Raw genomic sequence first — 23,902 nt, forward strand, 5'->3', positions numbered from 1 at the left:
ATCTATTTGCTGTCAGTGTCCAATCACTTTTGTCTACATAGTGTACAAAGTGCAAATTTATGGAGTGGAATCATATGGATTTGGGAAATCAAAATTTGGAAGTGAAGCCTCTTTCTGACAGATCTTTTGCACCTAGCATGGGGCCGGTGCACATGTTGATACTAATGATGACATCTGTGATTACCGGTGTGCAGGGCTGCCGTCAGAAATTGATTGTGGGGCCCGGGACTGACAAAATAGACAGGGCCCCAAATCAGCCACCCTTCCCCCAGCTCCCCCACAACACCCCCTTCACCCGTTCCACCCCCACAACCCCCTTTCCCCCTCTACCGTATTCATACTCAATAAAAAAATTGTAATAGACAGAACATTATATTATAGAGGCTAGAGCACATTTAAAAAATTGAGGCATTTTCAAATTTACTGGAGCCTGCCAGGGAGCATGGGGAGAATTCCATGGAGCACCAGGAGCAGGGACAGTCTGATTTTTACATGCTCTGTCTCCACTGTCTGTCTGAATACTGCATCAATGGCCTGTGTCTGCAACTCTGGGAGAAAGGACACACAGTCAATGACACACACTTAACTTCCCTCACTCACTCACTCCTTACTTCATCCTTCTTCTGTACCTCTGGTCCGGACGGTTCCTCAGGAGTCCTCACACCAACCGATCGCCGCAGCTCCTCTGTCCTCTCTCATTCAGTGGCACAGCATGATGTCATAACGTCACGCCGCGCCAGCATCAGTGATCAAAGGAAAACTTTATTGAAGGAGTGATGGCCAGTAGGTAAGTCAGAAGGTGGAGCGGGAGGGCAGCTGGGCTGGGTGAGAAGTGACTCACCAGTCGCTCACTCTATTGTAAGGCAGAGGTGGGGTGGCCTGGCCAGGGGGTGGTACTGGGTGTGGGCGGCCTGTCAGATGTCAAAGTCTTCCACCTTGGCATGCAGGGGCAGTGGTGGGTGGGCCTCCCGAGTGTTCAAGCCTGGGACTAAAGTCCCGGCAGTCCCCCCCCTGATGGCGGTCCTGTCGGTGTGAAATCATTGGGCGGCACAGGTTGCAGAGCAATAATCACACACATAAGTTGAACGGATACTTGCATTAGCTTAAAGTAGTAAGAAAGGATTCCTTGACTGGCTGCATCTACAAGCAACTTTGTGCACGACTCAGAACCAGCACCCAAGCCTCTTTTATTCAGATATTTTTATATTACACAGGAACATCAACAATTTATTATTGAAAGCATTCTATAGAATATTCACAGACAGTTGGACAGACCATTGATACACACCTACGGGCTTATGTAATAGGGTGCGACTTGCAGCCGCTGCTGAAACTCCTGTGAGTCTTCCTGGATTTTTAAAGCGGCAATCATTTTAAAAGCAAAACCAAGCTTCTTTAAAATTATGGGAAAACTCGCAGTAGCTGCAAGGTGTACCCTATTACATAAGCCCCTAATAGTCTTATATTCATCTCAATGAAGCCACTCCTAAAACTTATAATAGCTGAACGTGGATGCCATTCTGCTTAGTAAATAACTACGGACTGCTTAACTCACTTGATTTTGTGCTTAGGTTTTTTTTTGTTCCTTAACTTTAACATCTAGTTTCATTCTTCTGCGCTGCAATTTCTATAGTAGATAATTGAGAAAAGCGATGATTTGTATAGTGAAAAACGAATGCAATTCTATGGAGGAACAAAGAACGCACTTGTCAGAGTTAAAAGGTTAAGCAAGTGCCATGAAAATCAATTTTACAAAATGCATCATCATTGGGAGAGCACTTCTCAGACACAATTATCTTTCTGAGCACTTTTTGTTTTGATCGACTTCTGACACATTATTGATTATTTTGGAAGTTACTTTTAATCTCCATTAAGTACTTTTTTTACTTTGTTTCTCTGCTTCAGCATCTTGTTGGCTCAACTTGTGCTAACACTGTTAGAGTAGTTCAGCTGCACTTATCGGCCATAAATTCAAAACTGAAATGAAAAGACTTGTAATTACGATGTCAAAAGTCACTGCATAAAATGCAATTTTAATTTGCTTCCCTGTACTGTTTGTCGGGTATAAATAAAAAAAACTGACGTTAATAGAATATAAAGGCACCTGTAATAAAGTAAAACATGCTAAAGATGTAATTTAGCTTTAATTTTGCCAAAGATGAAAATACAGGGTTGCCGACTTTTTGGCCGCCCCTTCCGGGAGGGGGTAGCCAGATCGGCAAATCAAGGGGATGTGGCAGGTATTTGTGGGCGGAGCAGAGGCTTGGCCTCGCAAGTGCTTAACAAATCCAAGATTACCGGCATTAGGGGCCAAAATGACGTGATTCGGCGAAAATTGCATCACCGCCCCCCCTGCTGCTGGGGATTCTCTTATTACTGTGGGGGCAGAGGGGGGCAGCAACTGCCGGGAGGTTTGCCTGACTTTTCGGGGGGCCGGGGGCAGCTCCTGATTTTCGGGAGGTTCCCGGCCGAATCGGGATGGTAGGAAAGTATGTGAAAATACCTGTTACAGTAATGTGGTCAGTCTGCTTTTAAGCACTCAATAAGCTATCTCTTGTGTTATAAATCTTTTTTTAAGGGGCCCATTTATCAATGAGTTTTATCATACGCAATGAGTGATGAAACTCGTTGTTTATGATAATGGTGCTCCAGCCAATCAACTCCTGTCATCTGCTTGAAAAATGACAGTTGGGAGGTGATTGGCTAGAGCACCATTTATCATATGCAATGAGTTTTATCATGTAAAATGCCTATGTATTAATATTAATTAAAGCATGTACTGTATTATTGAAGATCTAATTTATTAGCAAGTGTTTGAAAAACAGCCTTTTCTCGGGTTATTGAAGCAGTTCACTATTACAGACTCTACAACATGACCCCTTCCATCCGGTACAAAAAGCTCTGCTCCTGGATTTCTTTCTTAATTGATGATTGCAGCCACCTGTGGTGATACACCTGCCTCATCTATTAACAAACTCAACACAGGAGTCTGCAATCATTAAGTAGGTGGGAAGCCCAGGAGCAGAGCATTTTGTACCGGATGGAAGGGGACATGTTGGAGGGTAGGCTATTAGTGATGATAAAATCACTACTAAAGTTCATTGAGACTCCTTATGGGTCTAGCTGCAACTATCAGAGCTGCTTTCTCACACTCTAACCAATTAGTGTGCAGATGCTTTGGATTGGTTAGCTGTGGCCGGCCTCCTGGTCTGTCATTTGTATTTGTTATGACCAGTGGCAGACTTTACCTAGGGGCTGAAACCACCTCAGTAAAATCCACCACTCACCTGTGAGCCCCAGTCCCCCATTACTTACAGAGGTGGTTCCTACCTTCCCTCTGTGGCTGCTGTAATAAAAGCAAAATGGCTTACAATTGGTAGTGCTTTCAGACAGGCGTGCCCAGGGGGAGGGGTTTTCCCACCCTATGACTGCCAGTCCGGACTGCCATTAGCAGATAGAGCATTTCCAGGCACCCTGCTAGCCATATGCAGGGGTTGAGTGGCTGTGACGGTTCTGCCACCAGGGCTATTCATAATGTACAACAGTCCTGCTGACAAGCCTGCAACACACCTGCATCTGTTAGCCACCCCTCCAGTTATCACCCAGAAATACCTACCAAAATTGCATGGATCTCCAAGCAATTTCGATCTTCGTCTCTGTGGGACAACCATCAAGTCACATGTACAGTGCTTCTAGGATGCATGTGCACAGGGAAAATATCATCAGACACTTGTGCCCATTGCTTTTCTTGCATCCACTTATGAGCCACCCACCTAAGGAGATTTTGAAGAGGGAAAGAAAACACTTTTATTCTATATAAATTAGGCAAGAGAGCTGCCAATCCAGTGTATCACAGTGCAAAACACATTTTTCAAATCACAGTAGACACACTTATTCACAATATGCACAGTGAAGAAAAAAAAATCAGATTTCCTCTTTTTAATTTGTAAAAATGGAGCTTTATTTATTTACCTTAACTTAGCTGGCTTCCTCCCGCTCCGATATCGTACCTAGCCCCATGTCATGTTTAGTAAGTTTATTTTTTAACCAAATTAGCCCACCATCATATGTGACAGAAACTATTATTACACCCTATCGGGATCTAATTGAGATCAATAAAACTGTTGAAAAATTTAGACAGCTGATGATTGCATTGATTTGTGTAAGCCTCTAACTGCCGACCGCAATGCATGGGCACTGCTGAATACATAAATTATCCTATCTGTCCTTCCATGAATATGTTCATTGTGTGTGATTAACATTATTCTTTGGGAGCACACTCTCAGCTGTAATATATATATATATATATATATATATATATATATACACATACATCATTTTTTTTTTTTTCTTTTTTGGTTAGGGAAGGGCCCTGATTGTGTGGAGGGCAGGGATGCGGGTTAATATATATAATAACCTTGTTTATTGTTCTTGTTTGTGTGTGTGTGTGTGTGTTGCACTAAAATGAAAAAGCAAGAACCGTACAAATCTTCAAATGTATCCCTGAAATAGTGCTGATATATTACATTGATTACAATGTTGACAGTTTGTCCTGCCACTGAAGGATGTGTTAGCTCAGCACAAATTATATTGTCTGCCTACAGAAGATAGATGTGGGAACAAGATGAGTCTAAAGACTCAATAACCTGAGTTCAGACTATTACTGCCTTGTTTACTGATACTATAAAGTCAGATAAGAAAGAACAATGTGGGTAACACTTCTTTATTTTAGTTACATATATATACATATCTGAATGTTCTTGTAACATCCTTTCAATCTAACCTTTTCATCCAAAGGAACTACTTTATTGGCTGCTCCTTGAAACCTGTTGGAGTATTTACTCAGGGCCTAACTCTGCGTTGGGAATAAAGCAACAAAGTGCCAGTAACACTGCACCTTAATGAAACAGAGATATTTAGAGGTATATTTACTAAAGAGAGAGTTTTTGGAAGTGGCCCATAGCAACCAATCAGATTTTACTTATCATTTATCTCGTACCTTCTAGAAGATAATAGCTAGAATCTGATTGGTTGCTATGGGCAACATCTCCACTTCTGAAAGTTCTCACTTTAGTAAGTATACCCCCCCGAGAGGTGTGTCCAACAGAAATCTAAATTGCAGTGTAAAAATAAAGCTGTCCAGCATTTGTGGGCGACTTGCAACAGCAGCCAGTATTTACTATGCATGCAAAAAATGTATGTATTTGCACCCTTTGCCAGGGCCGCCATCAGGGGGGGACTGCCGGGCATGTAGTCCCAGAGAGAAAGGAGGCCCGCATGTCAGCGGTGTGGATCAATCATTAATTTACCAGCAGCCAGGGAGAAGAAATGGCACAGGTAGCATTCCAAATAAGTTGCCGGCAGCGAGCCAATTAGAGCTCATGGATCGGCAGCCAATCAGAAGCGGCCACTCCTGATTGGCTGCCAGTCCGCGAGTTGTGATTGGCTCGCGGCCAACGCCATATTTAAAAATGACGCTGGCGCTGTTTCTTCTCCCTGGCTGCCGATGCAATCCTCAATGCTGACATCCAGGCCCGGTTTTATCCATGCCTGACTAGCTGCCAGTGACAGGTAAGCATACTGACCCTTCCCTGCACCCACTTTATAGTCCAGACAGCCTTCCCTGCACTTCACCCACAGTCCAGCAAGCCAGCCTTCCCTGCCCACCCTTCCCATTCCAGCCGTCCTTGCCTGTCCTTTCCCCCCTCTACTCCAGCCAGCCTTCCCTGCCCTGTGCCCCTCTAGTTCAGCCATTCTTTCCATCTCTGTGCCTCCTCCCCCTAATCCAGCCAGCCTTCCCTGCCCTGTGACCCCCCTTAGTCCAGCCAGCCTTCTCAGCCCTGTGCCCTCCCCTAGTTCAGCCAGCCTTCCCAGCCCTGTGCCCCCACATCCGGCCAGCCTTCCCAGGCCGGTGCCCCCCCAGTCCAGCCAGCCTTCCCAGCCCTGTGCCCTCCCCTAGTCCAGCCATTCTTCCCAGTCCTGTCCCCCTCCCCTAGTCCAGCCAGCCTTCCAAGCCCTGTGCCCCCCTTAGTCCAGCCAGCCTTCCCAGCCCTGTGCCCCCCCATCCAGCCAGCCTTCCCAGCCCTGTCTCCCCCTACTCCAGCCAGCATTCCCAGCCCTGTGCCATTGCCTCCATAGTCCAGCCAGACTTTCCAGCCCTGTGCCCTCCCCTAGTCCAGCCAGCCTTCCAAGCCCTGTGCCCCCCTTAGTCCAGCCAGCCTTCCCAGCCCTGTTCCCTCCCCTAGTCCAGCCAGCATTCCCAGCCCTGTGCCCCTGCCCCCCAGTCCAGCCAGTCTTCCCAGCCCTGTGCCCCTGCCCCCCAGTCCAGCCAGTCTTCCCAGCCCTGTGCCGCCCCTCATTTCTGTTGGCAGCCCTGCCCCTTGCATTGCTACATGGTTTGTCCATTTACACAGTTCTTTGTTCTTTCTGCTTTACTCCCAACCAGCAGTGGCTCATACCTTCTATTACTAGGGGTCTGCGAGTGTGAGATCCCTCACATCCCTATAAATCAGCAACCAGGCTTCTAGGTACTGCATAGGCTGCGGGACACCTAGAAGCCAGATAAGGCTGCCATTATAGCAGGGGATACAATATAATGCAGTTCTTTGGTCCTATAGAGCAATTGCTGGATGTTAGCCAAATCTGAGTATCTTATTACAAAATGCCATACATTGGATGGAGTCATTGCAGGTGAGGATTTCCTCACTGGGGAAAAGAACCAGCAGGCATGGATGGGGTATTGCAAACTTGATCTACCTTGTCATGATAGAATTAAAAGGAGTTGGTGTGTACTGTATGAGTGATCCATCAGAGAAGATATCCAAGTGTTGCAGGAGTCCACTTTTGTAAAGAGACGCTTACCAGTGTCTTTACAGATCCACCATTTGCGTCCAAAGATGCAGTTTTTGGATGAACATCTGTAACGTAGGTTGTGGTTATGGTTGTTCAGAATGTTCGTTCCAACTGAGACTCCAGGCCCAGAACCAAGCGCAGTTGCTGACTGCAACACATGACCTAAATGACTGTGACATGCTTGCATTTTAGTTGCCATTCCCCCAAATGGTCACTGGCAGTCAATCAATCTGCTTCTAAATCTACACTGCAACAGCCAACGCAAGACCATTGGTCCATTTCGAAAGCATCAAACTGCGACTGCCTTTGAATAAGGCCCTTAGCTGTTGACACTCTACATTTGTGTCCATGACATACTATTACTCAACATTGTTTTTGTCTGTGCCCTGCCTTTATTAATCTTTATTAATAGTAATCATTTTGATTAGAAAAAAAAATAATTATTTCCCTTACCTGGTGCCCAGCATTAGGAACATGTCATGCATTTTGTAACAAACATTCAGCATGTTGACCTACAGCAGAGATTCCCAAACACCACCCTTGCTGTCCTGGTTTTAAGGATATCCATGGTTGAGCACAGATGGTTAAATCAAATTGACTAAAGTAAATTAAGTCAGCTAAGCTCAAGCATGGAAATCCTTAAAACATGGACTGTAATGGGTGAGTTTTGGAACCTCTGACCTACAGTATTTCTTCCTGTTTCTACTTTTACAAAAATGATATGTTCAGTTGCTTCCCTTAAAGTCTTAGCTTCCACCTGGCTACATGTCTGGGAATACAACATGAACAAACATTACCAACATAAACAGAGCGGTATGCAAATAGCTATGAGTATGCTCTGCATTGCATCGGTCTGTAGTGCTATAAGCCATGAAAGTAGACCAGTGGTATCCCTACCTCATTAGACACATGGGGGTCTATTTACTAAGCAGTGTTAGGAGACAAAGTGAAAGGAGATAAAGTACCAGCCAATCAGCTTCCAACTGTCATTTTTCGAACACAGGCTGTGAGATGGCAGTTGAGAGCTGATTGGCTGGTACCGTATCTCATTTCACTTTGTCTCCTAACACTGCTTAGTAAATAAACCCCCTGGTGCGGGGAGTAGTGATGGGTGAGTTTGTAGTGCACTGGAGAGAAGGGGCATGGCCTCATGGAGGGTGTAGCCTCACAAGAGGGGAGTGACCTCGCGGTCCAAGTCCCGTTTTTGTCACACCGAGGGTGCCGGAGGTGCAGGCTGCCCCTGGGGACCAGACTGTCTGAAGTGCCGGCTCCCTCACAGTGTCAGGAGCTGAGTGCTGCATGTAATTTCTACAGTGCAGTACCCGGCTCATGTCACTGAGGGGTGTCTGCACCTTGGTATCACCCCTCGGCGGGTGACACCCGGGTTCAGCCCGCACCCCCCTTATGACGCCACTGAAGCAGACCTCTATTTGATTCAGAGATGAACGAAATGTCAGTAAATCAATTATTTTTCCGCTATACATGCATCAAAGCTGCACTGTACACACGTGACGATAGATAAGCGTTAGCAGAGAGGATTTATTCACAAAGTGAGTGACAGATAGCGTCTGGGGAGGTAACGCAGGTGGTTAGAGAAACACTTGTCTGGACCTTTTCAGGGCATGCTATAGTGAGCTTCTGAAAGATCATTTGCAGCTGCAGAGGCCCCAGCATCTTAGGAGAGCTGCTCTGTCTGAGGCAGCATAGGCTTGCTCAGTAGTACGGTGTGCGGCCTATGTTTCTGATGTAACCACTTTTGAACATGAGTGGTGGATGTCATACGCTGGAGGTGGGTACCTTAGTGAACAAGATGGCGGCTGAGTCATTAGCATATGTTTATAAGACCGCTGCATACAGAGTCGTAGTCACGCAAAGATTTGCGTCCATCTCTGAATCAGGCCCATTATCAATTACCTACAGAACTCTTGAGATATGAAGATATATACACCTTCTTGGGATTTCTTTGGCATTCCGGTGGTTGGGATGCTGGCGCTCACAGTACCGTCACTGGAATCCCAGCAGCAGTCAGAATGCCGGGAACCAGAATCTCGTCTGACGGCACCCTGATGGTAAGTATTAGGGGTAGGGGGAGGGTTAGGAGTAAGGGTTAGGCACTAGGGAGATAGCTAGGGTTAGGCTGCAGAGGGAGGGTTAGGGTCAGGTTGCAGGGGGGAGGGTTAGGCTGCGAGAAAGGTGGTTTAGGGTTAGGGGGCAGGTTATGGGTAAGAGTTAGGCTACTTTGCTTTAGGCGTCAGGATTCTGACTTTCAGGTTGCCGCTGTCAGTATTTTGACTGCCAACATCCCAACCGCCGAGATCCCGAAGCCAACCCACCTACTTTACTACCTGTAGCTAATAGAAAAAAACCTAATGTCATTCTATTCTGGAAAGTACAGTAGTGATGGAAAGTAAGATTGCAACTGACAAAGAAAATTCTTTGGCAACCATGGGGAAGAAAATACATTTCACAAACTAGATTAATCTCTTACTTGTTGTTGAAGTGTATTCTACATTAACACATTGTCTTCTCTCATTTGTAAAGTTAGAATTTCAAGATTATATTAGGTAAATTATTATATATTATCAAACATTAATCATTTATTCTGAATTACTTTTCTTTGTCATTGCAGTCATATATTGTTATTCCCTATTAAAAACCTAACTATTCTTGATGGCTTCGATTCTCAAAGCTCCAGTTTCATTGATGATTTCTTATAGGGTTGAAGTGGCTTTATCTTACTCTATCTAGAATTTTTAGGTGGACTTCATGAGACTGACTCAGACGCAGCAGAAATATCAGAAGCAGCAAAACAATGAGTCCCAATTTTGGACATATAGAGTAGAAGTACAGATTTGGATGCAGGGTTGCAGAAATGTGAGGGGTGTTCCCATATGATGACTGGGAGGTAATAGGGGAGTAAGTAAAAAGGTGCACAGATACGTGGTGAGTTGGGAGTGTTGGAGGTTTATCACAACTATTTTGTGGACAGCGGTTCCATACAAAGACACTGAACTGCTCACAAATGAGTCCATACTCAGGCAGAGAAACTGCCATAGGGCTGATGTAAGTTTTGATTGTGTAACTGATGGTGCATCCAAAGAAGAGATGTGCACAGACACGTTTTGTTTTGAGTTTGGCAAAACCACCCTCAAGTGCTATGGTTCGGTTTCAGTTTTTTGGATTTAATGTAACTTGGACCTGTTTTTGTTTCTATAGTATTATTAACATAAACAAAAATTAATTTCCAGTCATTTCCATTCTGACCAGTTTACCGCACCTGAAATCTCAATAACAATTAATAGCAATCCAAAATACGCAAGATCTGCTTTTTAGATCTGAGTTCTGAACTTAACGAGAAGACCCAAGTCAGTACTTTGTACTACTCGGAACCCTCCGAGCTGGGATTCTGTTAGACTTGGATCCCCAAAGTTCGTGTGTGTTCAGTTTCAGCAATACCAAACCGCTCATCCCTAATCCAAAGATGCACCAATTGGTATTTTTCATCAACAGATGTTGACTTTGGGCCTCTTAGTCCTTAAACATTCAGAGATAAAGATTTATACTAAAGAAGGACTTGGTAGCAGCATTAGCATAAAGAAGCAGACATGACTGTGGCAAAAGACGCAGCAGTGTCTGTAACCAACTTAGAATCAGCCCCAGTATGAGGTAAAAACTTATCCAAATGTTCCGTCAGTCTTCTTTTGGAATTTCTAAGTGTCATTTAGGGTAAAAAGAGGGATTACTGTATGGCAGGCAGTACACACATAAATGAAGAGATAATTTTCTTTCTTATTAAATAGTTATGTGTTGTCAGCATAGATAATTAGTGTCACTGATTTTTCTTTTAAGCTCTCCTAAAAGCAATGTGTTAGGTAAACAGTGCCGGGATACATTTAGGAAGCTGGCGGCCGCGATCCCGGCCGTCGGCTTCCCAAATCCTCTATCCCGCCTAGGGTTAAATGAAAGGCGTCTAAAATCTAGATGCCTGTCATTTTCCTGACGCCGGGAGACAGGCGCCCGGCATCCCGATCGAAGGGACGCCGGGCGCCGCGAGTTGACAGCCGCGGGGGGGTTAGTTTAGGGGCACCCGGGGGGCAATCAGGGTTAGGCACCCCCCGGGAGGGTTAGGGTTAGGCTAAGGGGAGGAAAGGTTAAGGTTAGGCACCCCCAGGGGGGACTTAGGGTTAGGCAGCGGGGAAGGGGGCATTAGGGTTAGGCACTTAGAGGGGGGAGGTTAGGGTTAGGCACTTGGGGGGAGGTTAGGGTTAGGCACCCCTAAGGAGGGTTAGGATTAGGGGGGTTGGTTAGGTTAGTAAGTACTTACCTTAGGGACGATCAGGATTTCCAGTGCTGTCAGGCTTCCGCTGCCGGGCTCTGCTGTTTTGTCGGGCTGCCGCAGCCGGGAATCGAGCTGCCGGTCATGCGGCAGCTGGCTTTTCATGCTGAATGCAACAGTGCCTATAGTATGAGTTATTTACAGCATCTAAATTAATCATATAATTATATCTGGTGTATCAAAATACACATTCATTTTGTTTTTTATACCAGTGATAATTGTATTTTTATTTCTTTACAGATAGTATAGTTCTATTTTATTGGGCTTGCAATGGGTATAACACTACTTTGTTTAATAATGTCAGCATTTACATCATGTTATACACATCATAATTATTAGTTTATTTATATCTTCAGGTTAACATTCAATATTGACTTTTAGGACAGTAATAAAGACGTTGTAGCTCCCGTATCAATTAAAAGGGTATTTGTCTTTATACCTCTAGAAAAAGAAATTGTCTAAATATAGAAACCTGAGAATAAAATGTTGTTCTACCTGTTGTGGAACAATATGTCATTATGTTCTGCAATTTGTACTACTTATTTACTACTTTGCAGATATTTCAAATGCTCATGAATTGTAGACCCCTTAAAAACATTAATATACAATAGTTATTTTTCAGTGGTTTGTTTTATACCATTTTATATCTGCAATTTCAAATGTGCTAAACATTCTTCTACATACCTCTATTCACCCATCATATTAATATATAAAACGTTACACAGAAAGATACATGCAATAAATGTATGCTAATTCATGCCAGTCATAGCTGTTTCTTTTTCATTGGTTGAAACTGGAGTAATTTCATATTCCCCTGAAAAATCAGTTTCTCAAACTGCATCTGTTCTTTTCTGTCAATCTCTGTCAATCTCTGAGCTGCTACATAAGGGGTGTAGCCATGTGTGTGGGGTGTGGACATATCCTATAATGAAAACCAGGCCCCCTCTGAGGAAGAGATGCCACTCCACTAATGGGGCTAGGTCTGATAGACAGACCTAGGCTTTGTACCCAACCCCACCTCTCAATACCCTTGGCCAACCTCATATGACACTGAGGGGGATATGTATCAAACCCTCTAAAGCAGGGGTGGACAATAAGCAGCCACCCAGCTGTTGAAAAACACATCCCAGCATTTCTTGCTATAGTTTTGCTATTTGGCCATGCTAAAACTGTTGCAGGGAATGGGGGAATGTGTAGTTCAAGAGCAGCTGGAGGTCCTCTTATTGCCCACATCTGCTCTAAAGATTGGAGAAGAAGACAAGTAGAGAAGTTGCCTATAGTAGCTACCAAGTAGAAACTAGTTATCATGCTCAAATATATTCTATAAAATGATAGGTACAGAAGAAGCTGATTGGTTGCAACTTCTCGCTCTTTAGAAGGTTTGATACATCTCTGCCTGAGATTATAATATCCAGGCTCCGGGCAGTAAAAATGTTCTTTCATGGTTTGCCTGTAATCCTTGGGATGTGAACTATTACTATAGAAGGATCCTGGGAGACTGGCTTTTACAGCATTTGTGTTTTTCTTGTCTACATCATTACCATTGTATCTTGGGGATTCTATATGTCCTTGAGCTACTGTACTTTGACTGCAAATCAGTCACTAGTTTGGAGGCCTTAATTAAGCATATTAATTAAATAGCAAGTCATATTTTAAGGTTTCCTTTTTTCTATTAATATGTTTTGAAAGTAATTGTCTTTTTAGTTAAAATTGTCCCTTCTAATGGGAATTGTTCAGCATCCATGTTGCATACAGTAAGTGCCAATTAAATTGGCAAGTTTCAAATCTGGTCACATTGTCCTACTTGGGTTACCCCTGGTTACTTTGCTCTGTTCCTGTCCCATTTTCTATATTCTTCAGAAACCCTGTAAGCCTGCTATAAACAGCTTATATAATGATCATACCTTCTAACTTGAGTGGAAGGTCGGGACATCTTGTGTGTGGCCTTGTGGGAAGGGGCATGGCATCACAGCACACCCCTGTTTCCATCACTCTGGGGGAGGGGTGTACAGCACTCCCGGAGCTGCTCAGCTGCTCACAAGTTAACATCGCTCTGTTTAGTTGCTGTGGTATGCATAGCATCAGTGAGAAAGTGCTCCCCCAAACCCCCCATCCACCACTGATGTACACCCTTCGATGATAAAACTATCTAACCGTGCCATCAAACCATCAATGATTGCTAGCCAGCCATGGTTGATGGCCAATCCTACTCATAACATAAAAGGAGTTGAGGCCACATTCAGCGAGAATGACAAAGGTGATAAGAGCTATAATAGAAACAAATATATATCAAACACACATTTATCAATCCAAGAAATCTGTTTCTGAATCTGTAATGAACTTAAGGGAGCATCTCAGAGTCTTCTACAGAGACACTTGTACGCTAATATTATACAATGGCTACTTATAACTGTTTCAACTGTTCTAGAGATATAATCAAGTCATCAGATTATATAATTAGAAGGCTTCTAACAAGTCTACTGTTGTGTGATCATGTAACCATATAACAAGCCCAATAACAAATTGTATATTACATCACAATACGGGATGAAGGATAACAAACATACATTTGTGAAAGGCCACAGGCTATAGTAAGTCATTTCCGATTACGTCTATATACTTTTTTCCATAAAAACAGCAGAAACGAGTCCATGGTTGCTATTTTTAAACTCTACAATGTAAAGAAGTATAATTGTCAATATATCTATTAAATAATTGAAGCTTATGGCCTCATATGATACAGTTTCATACAGTCACATCTTACTATAGCCTGTGGCCTTTCACAAATATGTTTGTTATTCCTCTTCTCTTATTGTGATGCAATGTACAGTTTGTTTTAAGAACATAGACAACTTGATTTAAAATAAATCATCTATCCCTCTCTCTCTATGTCCCTCTCCCTTTTCTAAGCTCAATCCCAACAAATAAATTCAGAAAAAAAGATGGTGGTTTCCTACAGATGGTGCTGTAGCTTCAATTTCCCTGAGCTGCATATAACTGAATGTATTTTAATCTGACCACTAAATGCAGTGTTTAATAAGCTGCCCAAAGATAAGTAGTATTTTTTTGCTGTGGTTAAGGAAACTGAATCATTCTATTGCTTCACATTGCTTCACCTCCAGGATGTTGTTCTGTGTGTCAGGAGAAACATCTGCATAAACAGTGTAGATAAAATTTTGAGTCAGCAATTTTGCAGTTAGGTCAAAATTTAGACAGTGGGGTTTGTTCAGTATGTGAGCAACAAAATGACTACTGTAGGTATACTGTATTTACTTTTACAGACCAGAACAATAAAAAAAGTTCACTTTATTTTGTCCCTTTCCAGTGGCAAATCTAGAATGGGTACAGTGCCCTGAGTCATGGGGGGCCAACATTGCACTCCCTGGCCTGCACCCATTACATTTACTTACCTGGCGGCCACTCGCACATTATGCCACTGATGGACTATATACTGTAATTCACTGAAAATATGGCACCCATAGGCCCGCTTCTGTGTTAAAATGCCTCTGCCCATTTCACATTATATTTTCTACTTTTCTTTATTATATATATTCTATTTTCTTTATCTTTTTCTTTGCTTTTCATACCATAATCTCATGGAGTGTAAATACAATAGTGTTACTAACCTATACACATATGGCTCCATTAGCAGTTTTTTCTCTTACCCTGAAATAACAACAGCATCCTCCTCCACAACCTCATTCTAAACCCCTAGTTATAATGCAATAGACGCTTGGCTCTGGTACAGCACCATTTCAGACATTAACCTACAGGACACCAAAACAGCGATCCTTGGTAGAAAGTAAAATTGCCGGTGTGAGTCAAACGTTTAGCAGGGAAACTAAAAATTCTTTTTTTTTTATTGGTAAATTTAGTAAATATGATTATCCATTAGCTAATGAAGGTTATACTGTTGTTTATTTTGATACATTTTATTTGATTTGTGTAGATACTATACTTAGAAAATACAAAAATAAAGCAAACCTTTTTAATAAAAATCATTGTGAAGCTATAAAGTGATGCAGACACTCATCACACCCCAGAAAAGGTGTTGGTTGATATAGACAGCAGGACGGTGGCCATGGAAGTCGGAACTCGCTAAGGAGTGTGTAACAACTCACCTGCCGAATCAACTAGCCCTATGAAAATAATTAAGTTGCATAATGTGCTTTCTTTAATTAAAAATATTTGGGGGATTTTTAAGCTGCTCCTTAGTAATGATATGCAAATGAACAATTGATTTTAAAGAGCAGCCCCTTCTGGGGAAGACTATGTACAAAGCACATCTTGTAGCTAATGTTTTGTTTGCATGACATTAGTGTTTAATTGCATCTTCTGTAATAATTTACATGCAAATAGGTTTATACGCTTTTTTCAGATTTTCTTTTAATGTATTTAAACTTTCAAATAGCTTCCATATGCCATAGTTTCTGTGTGTGTGTGTGTATGTATGTATATATCTATATCTATATATATATCTATATATATCTATATATATATATATATATATATATATAAACAGTATGTGTGTGTGTGTATATATATATAGTATTTAATGTGTTAATATTATCAATATATAAATAAAAAATAAATAGTATTTTCTTTCTGCATATTCATTCTACAGCTGTCTTGCAAGTGTCGATCTCACTAAGTAAAGTTGAAATCAGCGTGGGACAATCCAAGTATTTTACGTGCACAGGTACATTATGTGATATATTGATATATTCCCTTATTCCTGGCTGATTTTGGTTTTTAGTTACTTATCTACAGTGCTCTACTCTGTCACATTTTCAAATTTGAGCAGCAAACCCCATAATTATAAGTATTTATTATTTATGCAGCATACACAGTTGATATGCAGCGTTGCACACACAGATGTAGGGGCTGATTTTGATTCGGGTGCGTGATGCTGTGGCAGCCAGCTTGAGGGGCCCATTTCTCAATGAGTTTTATTATATGCAATGAGTTTTAAAACTCGTTGCGTATGATAAATGGTGCTCCAGCCAATCCGCTTCCAACTGTAATTTTTCAAACAGCTGACAGTTGGGAGCTGATTGGCAGGAGCGCCATTAGCATTATCACATGCAATGAGTTTAAAACTCGTTGATAAATGGGCACCTTAATACCTTATGCTGATGCGAGTTTCCATAGGGCTGTCGCCCCCCACTGTTTTTCTGTTCAAAGCCACAGCTGTTATCATTAATAGTTCTCTTCTCAGTCAGCACAACTCAGAATATCACGTACATCCCATAACACTCCTACAAGAGAAAACATTTCAGTGCAATCACATTGTCATCGCCCAAAAAACTAATTTCACGCAAAGTGAGTACTGACAAAGATGTGCCCAAATCGGATGGAGATACACAAAAATGTATACATTTGTTCCTAAGCTGCTGCTTCCCGCCAGGTTGGAGGTGAATATTTAAAATGACAATCACAGACAGTGTAACGCTCGGCATGCTTTTCACTGATTGCGAGTGCCATTTTTAATTTTCACCTCCAACCCGCCGAGAAGCAGGATGAAGGGCCCTGCTTGTAGGCTTATAGAATATAATAGATTTACCAGATGTTTGCAACTGTCTTTTGTGTAAGTTTATAAATTATACAGTGTGCAATTCCCATGCAATCTTCATTTCTTGAAGTGCCATAGTATATACTGTAGCTTACACAAAGACAAATATCCTGTTTTTTGGCTGCAGGAAGTGGCATTACTATGGTTAGACCGCATTCTGCATATCCATAAAAATTGACACAATTGTGCTGAGTGCAGTCGTAGATCTGATCACAAACAAATAAGAAATGTTTTTTTTTTATTTATTCATACCAAACCTTTTAGGTTTACATGTGCATCTTTTTGTGATATTGCTTTGTTTTTTTTTGTACCTATTTATCCAGTTTATACAAAATAGTAATAATTAAAATCATAATTATAAGCATAATAATAATGTATATATATATTTTTTTATAGTTGTAGGAGAACCTGAAACGATAGACTGGTATAATCCTCAAGGAGAGAAGATAATGTCCAATCAGAGAGTTGTGGTACAAAGAGAAAGCATCAGATCATGGCTTACAATTTATAATGCCAAAATAGATGATGCTGGTATTTATCGCTGTCAAGCTAGCGATTCTAAAGGACATACACAGGAGTCTACTGTTGTTTTGGAAATTTATCGTGAGTATTTTAAAAGTAAACCTACTGTTTTATAACTTCTAATTCCTTAATACTTGTATAGATTATATTGTTGTGAACATTTTGTTGACCGCTTAACCAACGAATAATGATTGTGCTCATACTTAGTCTTCTCTTATGTTCTGATTGGCCAGGTACATTTTCTTGCTGTTTCTTTGCATGTTTTGATCAAATCACCAGCTGTTTTGCCATTTGTAATTTGTCTCACATCATCAGCAGTTTGAGAATCATCCTCTTAACCACTGAATAGTACTGTATATGTGGAGGTTTGAAACTGAAAATCAAGTGTGGTGCTATGAAACCACCACAAATAGAGGTAAATGTACACCTAAGAGCTAGTTGGTTAGGAATAGTTGGATACTGCAAAGGCACAGATTAATCATGTGAAGCTCATGTTAAACTGCAGAAATATTTGATTGTCAAATGCAATTTTATAATAAAAAAATGAGTTAATTCATCTAACTTGTAATTCATCTTTAGGGACCTAATCATTTATGGGGGGCTACATTATTTAATGTTAGCACTAAGAACTACCTCACTTGTAGTTCTATCTGAGCTATATAAATTTTAACGGCATTATCACTATAAACACACAGTTCACTTATTTCAGAGGTTCCCAAAAGAGGTCCTCAAGGCTCCCCAACAGTTCAGATTTTAAAGATATCCATGGTTGAGCACAGGTGGGTAAATCAAATTGGCTTAGGTACTAATTAAGTCACCTCAATCAAGGATATCTCTAAAACCTGATCTGTTCTGGAGCCTTGAGGACCACGTTTGGGAACCTCTGACTTAATTAATAAATTGTAATTGGTAACTACAGTTCAGTATAACATAACAATATCCAAATAACAAAATATATATGGTAAGTGATAGTAAGCACGTCAACATTTTAGCAGCTCCTGTTTGCCCTAGTAAACCATGCTTATCTTAAAAAAAAAGTAGTGTGGGAAAAAATAGTGTGGAGTTTAAATTGGAAAATATAACAATAATTTCCTTGAAACCTTTATGTGGTTCTTAGATGCCAAAAGATATAGCAAATAGTGTCTAACTATTTAAATTATCCTATTAATAATGTAGGCTAGGTATACAGTAGCTAAGATCTCTTTGGGGGATAGATTAGATTACCCCCTAGGATATTCTGCTTACCTACAAGTTTCCTGAAATTAGATGTGACTGGTCAAAGATGGATTTAAACACTTTTTATATTTATTTATTGCCAGTTATTTATATAGCGCACACATATTCCGCAGAGCTTTACAGATAATAGTTGGCCATGCACATTAGTCCCTGACCCAGTGGCGCTTACAATCTACTGTATGTTCCGTACCACAAGCTCACACATAGAAATGACTAGGGTTAATTTCTGTTGGGAGCTAATTAACCTACCAGTATATTTTGGGAGTTTGGGAGTAAACTGGTGTACCCGGGGGAAACCCACGTAAGCACAGGTAGTATATTCAAACTCCACACAGGTAGGTCCTTGGTGGGAATCAAACCCATGACCTCAGTGCTGTGAGGCAGAAATGCTAATCATTATGTGACATTCATCTGGTTAAGAAGGCCCATCTAAGAACCACATAAACTGTTCAAATAAAGTATTATTATATTTTATCCAATTTAAGCACCAACGCCATTTTTATTTTATTATATAATATCCAAATAACACTAATTAAATCATGAAAATCACAGTGTACATAACATACATTAAATGATTGAATTTACTGTACCTCTCTGTAAAAAAAAGTTAATTTAAAAAAAAAAAGTTGAAATGATAGGTCCACTTTATACTATGTGTACAAATAATTGACAATAGAGTTGATGATGGAGAATAGAAATAATGTTCAGTGGGTTCTATGTCCATTCAGGTTGGTTGGTGCTAAAATGATGAACTGTTATGTATTTTATAAATTTCTTCAAGCATTGTGTATACCTCAAATAATGAGCTTAATCTTCAAATTATGCTGGGTACACACTTGTCAATATATTGTTCGATATATCACGATGCATTGGCGGGTGTGTACAACGTTGTTCACAGACATATCTGGTGGGCCCTGCAGCACTGCCAGTACTGATATTTATGATGATATTTCGGTGTATGTGTGTACGAATGTATAGACAATAAACTAGAATATCTGCTCTAATAAATTATAACAAGGAATGGTACAAGCAGATCACCACCAAGACAGGAATGTAGAAAATATAAACAATAATTTAATATAATAGATAAATAATTTGACCGGTCAAAATAGAAACAGGAATAATATGGACTCACTTTCTCGGGACCAAAGTAATCTGAATGGGACAATTAGATGTGCAAAGTTTACCTAAGTGGATTTTAGGAGTCTCTTTACTAAGCCTTAGATGGAGCTAAAGTGAACGGAGTCCCAACCAATCAGCTCCTAACTGCCAGGTCACAGGCTGTGTTTGAAAAATTACAGTTAGGAGCTATTGGCTGGGACTTTATCTCTGTTCACTTTATCTCCATCCAGGGGTTAGTAAATAGACCCCTCAATATCAGGACTGCCCCTACACCCAACATATCTTGCTGCTGCACTACTCTTCAGATGTCATGTTTGAAAGCTGCAGAAAATGAACCATTGGGCCTGGGATATTCAATATTATTATGTCAGTGACAGCCTCATGTTTCAGTGAGTGGGCCCAACATATTCTTCCATTAGCTCTGTAAGTTAGATCTTTGTTAAAGCCAGATTTCATTGAGAACAAAAAATATAACATAACAGTCACACTAGTTGAGTCAATTTTGTTTAAACTGTCTTGACTGTGTGTTAATACTGTGATCAGCAAATGTTTTTGTACAGTGATGTAAAAAAGTTTGCAACAAAATGTGTAGAGTGGGGATGGCCAGCTCAATTATTGTAGCTTGTGTGCAATCCACTTGTGTTGGCATCTCTGTAAAGCTCTGTACATATGTCTCAGGGAAGGTGATATGTAGATTAGATTAGTCTATATCCAGAGAGGGGGGAGTGTGTTTGTGCACATCTATGTTTACTAATATTTTACACCAATATTAGTTAAAGGCTGCTCTGAGTTGGCTGAAGAGCAGCAGCACAAACACATGGCAGTTTAATACAAGATAAGACAACAAAGTGGCACAACACTGGTGTTGTGTGGAACTATAACAAGTATGATGCAGAGATTTATTTCAGGATTTGGGTCCCAATTACTGGAAGCTATGGGCAAGAGAAGAGTGAAGACCAAGTTCCAAGGCCAGGGATTCAGTACACAGGAAATCATGCTGGGTTCAGAGAGCTATCCAAAGGGTTAAGCAGAGCCAGTGTCAGAAAACAGCCAGGTATCAGAGGCTGAATCATAGTCAAAGTCAAGCCAAGGTCAAAGCTAGAAAATCCAATAGAGCAAGCAGGAACAGTTAGATTTTGAATATACGTCAATAATAGGGTCATGTTTGGGCCTCACTTCCTGCCTTTTATCCCACAGTCTGCAGTTGATTTACTAAGGGCAGGAAGTGTGCATATGGTAGAAATATACACCACTTATAATGGTCAAGTATATCAAAGCAGGTTCCCGATTTAACAAGAGCTGCTGTTACTCAACTGGCTAGAACACAGGTCACAGCTCAAATAAGCACAAGGTCTAGTCATGTGGGGTGCAGCAGATAGGATGACATTTATAAAAGAAGCACCTAGATGGACCTCGCCCAGAAGTCAAATGGTTTGAGAAAGAAATTCTAGATCATTCTCAATGTTATAAAGCATATGTGACATACAGATAGATAAGACCCTGAATAATAGAAGCTAGGTTATTCAATGGAAGTATATACTGTAGGCTGGGCTGCACTCAAAAGTAGTGTTGTTTGATAAAGCTGATTGGTGGCTATAATTCATTTTGAATGATCATTGATTATGTACTTATTTGATTACATGATGGTTAAATTATTTTATTAAATGTAAATAAATGCAAAGGAATAGCAATATCAGTAAGGGAAAAAAACCTTTAAAAAATGACAAACAACAAGGTGGGCCTTGCCCAGAATTGAAGTGGTGCAAAAAGGATGATCTATGTCATTGTAAATTTAAACATGACAGATTTGTGTAGCATCAGTATGAAAAAAATGTTGAAAAAAAAGTCCCATGGCAAAATGAAAAACAAGGTGTGCCTTACCTAGAAGTGAAAAGGTGCGAAAAAGAAAAACAAAAAAATAGCTATGCAGAATGAGTGACAATTTAAATTGGAGATAACAGCAACTATAACAAGAAAAAAGGGTCACTTGAGAAAATGAAAAAGAACAGAACATGGTGGGCCATGTCCAGAAGTAAAATGGTGCAAAATAGATGGAATATGTTTTTTATTTTTAAGTAACAGCATGTGTGAGAGACAGAGAGATACCAGTGGTGGTTTGTTCATTTTAAAAATGTAGATACACCAATAAGATGGCTAACAACCATAATGTAAAGTACTGCAAGACAGAATTGTCCTTGGGCCTCCACCCAGACCTTTTGTTGTATATTAAACATACATATTTTCACAAACCAAGCATTTAAGCTACAGGGATTGCCACTTATGTGGTTAAAATGCTTGGTTTGCTTGGGTTTCCACAAAAGCGCACAATTTGTTTGATGGCTGTTGGACTGTAGGATCAATACGATTTTTTTTGTAATGTACCTATGGGGCTTTAAGTGTTCCACATGACACTCACATAACAGAAGTAAATTAAATAATTAACTGTCATTTCATTAATGAAATAAATGAGATTTTGAATCAAGAATCAAGAAAGGATTAAACTTTGGGGGGTTGCTGTGCACAGGAAAAAAGAAAAAAAATAGAAACCACAGTCACACTGCTCTGAATCCTTTCCATTGATAACACAGAAGTGTTCCTCCTCACACACTGCCAGGGCCCACTCTGTGTATCCTTGTTTGGCTCCTAATAAGTTAGAGCCAACAAACCATATCACTCAGACTAGTACTATAATAGCATCAGGACTGCAGTCACACTGATCCCTTAGTCCTAACTTTGTGAGGCCAGAGCTTAATATTATACTTACAGTTAATATCTGTTATAAAATACACTCCTTTAGGAAGTCATTTTAACTCAGTAGTCTGCCACGGGATGCATTCCACATCCCATTGGTCGGGATGCCGATGCTTGCATTAGAGGCACCGGAATACCGACGCCGGTCAGAATCCCGCGCCAGCATCCTGACCGCCGGGATGTCGAAGGTAAGTAGTGGGGTTGGGGGGGAGGGTTAGAGTTAGGCTAAGGGGTTAGGGTTATGCACTAGGGGGGGGCTTAGGGTTAGGCACTAAGGGGGGAGGGTTAGGTTTAGGGTGTGGGGAAGGGGAAGTTAGGTTCAGGCACTGGGGGGGAGGTTAGGGTTAGGCACCAAAGAGGGAGGGTTATGGTAGGAAAAGGGGGAGGGTTAGCATACCGACCAACAAGTGTTGGTATGTTAACCCTGACGGGATCCCAGCATCTGGATTCTGACCGCCAGGATCCCGTCTGTCGGTATTTCATACCAATCCCATCTGCCACCACATGTGGAGAAGGGTTCACTGGTCCCCAAAATCATTTTAGGACAATTCTCTCTGCAAAACAAACTAACACTCAGTTATTCTCCAATACTCATAGCAATATCTATAATAGTTCTAGGTTAACCTAAGTGATAAAAGAGCTTCTATGAAGAGTTTTTTGAGTCTCAAAAAATGCGAGTTTGCATGCTCTCGGACTCTATTACATTGGCTGAGTTTAAAAAGGGTGATAGTTTACTGCTAAACTCTCACATTTTCTAAACTCTTACCCTATAACATTTGGCCCCAGCTTCTAGAGCATATTTGAAATAGTCTAATAAAGAAGCACTTAATTTACAAAAAGGTATACAGTGCTTATTTACAAAAAATAGTACAAAATAAACAGACAATACATGTGCTGTAGTCAAATGAAAAAGCAAAACTTACAGAATGTAACATGTAGCCTTTTCTGGCTTGGGGCACAACTAGAAAATGAAGGTACTGTACAGTATCTCAATTAGATTGATCCCCGAAGTCTGACAAATTCTTATATTATACATAGGACATTAACCACTAGGTGGACCACTCTGTAAGGCAGTCCAGATGCTAATTTTGGGAGGAAATTTCACCTATAGTATGTGTGAATTATTTTGTCTCAAAATAATTCAAATCCTTTTGTAGCATATAACTTTTCTATGATATTTAACAGAAACATAATTCAAACACCACTGCATTGGTCATAGCCTCCTGTCCAGTTTGATGTAACAAATGCTATTTTTATGGCATTAATATTCTTCCCTACAGAAGATGTGTGATTTACTTATGTTCTCTATGCATCCATCAATCTTCATCCACACACATTATACATTTAAAAATAAATTGGCAACCAAACTTCCCCAATCCTGGAATATGAAGATATATGCTTTGAGAATTGATATTGTCTCTGAGGTGCATTTACTTTGTACAGCAAGTGGCAGGATGCCTATTGTAACTGACTAGCTAAACTAATTACCCAGAAACTTGTTCCTTCTGAAA

General features: G+C 40.8%; 1 protein-coding gene across 2 annotated transcripts in view; it reads left to right on the plus strand.

Annotated features, from left to right (window-relative positions):
• The window catches only part of NCAM2 (neural cell adhesion molecule 2), a 342,401-nt gene that overhangs the window by 110,643 nt on the left and 207,856 nt on the right, over positions 1 to 23,902 (plus strand). For both annotated transcript variants that reach the window (XM_088481682.1, XM_088481683.1), the window contains exons 2-3: positions 15,813 to 15,887; positions 17,157 to 17,363. In XM_088481682.1, the coding sequence (XP_088337808.1) occupies positions 15,813 to 15,887; positions 17,157 to 17,363 (282 nt within the window). The remainder of the gene's footprint in view (positions 1 to 15,812; positions 15,888 to 17,156; positions 17,364 to 23,902) is intronic.

This window comes from Taudactylus pleione, unplaced genomic scaffold (assembly GCF_031769625.1).
Source record: "Taudactylus pleione unplaced genomic scaffold, aTauple2 ptg000276l, whole genome shotgun sequence".
Taxonomy (NCBI): Eukaryota; Metazoa; Chordata; class Amphibia; order Anura; family Myobatrachidae; genus Taudactylus; species Taudactylus pleione.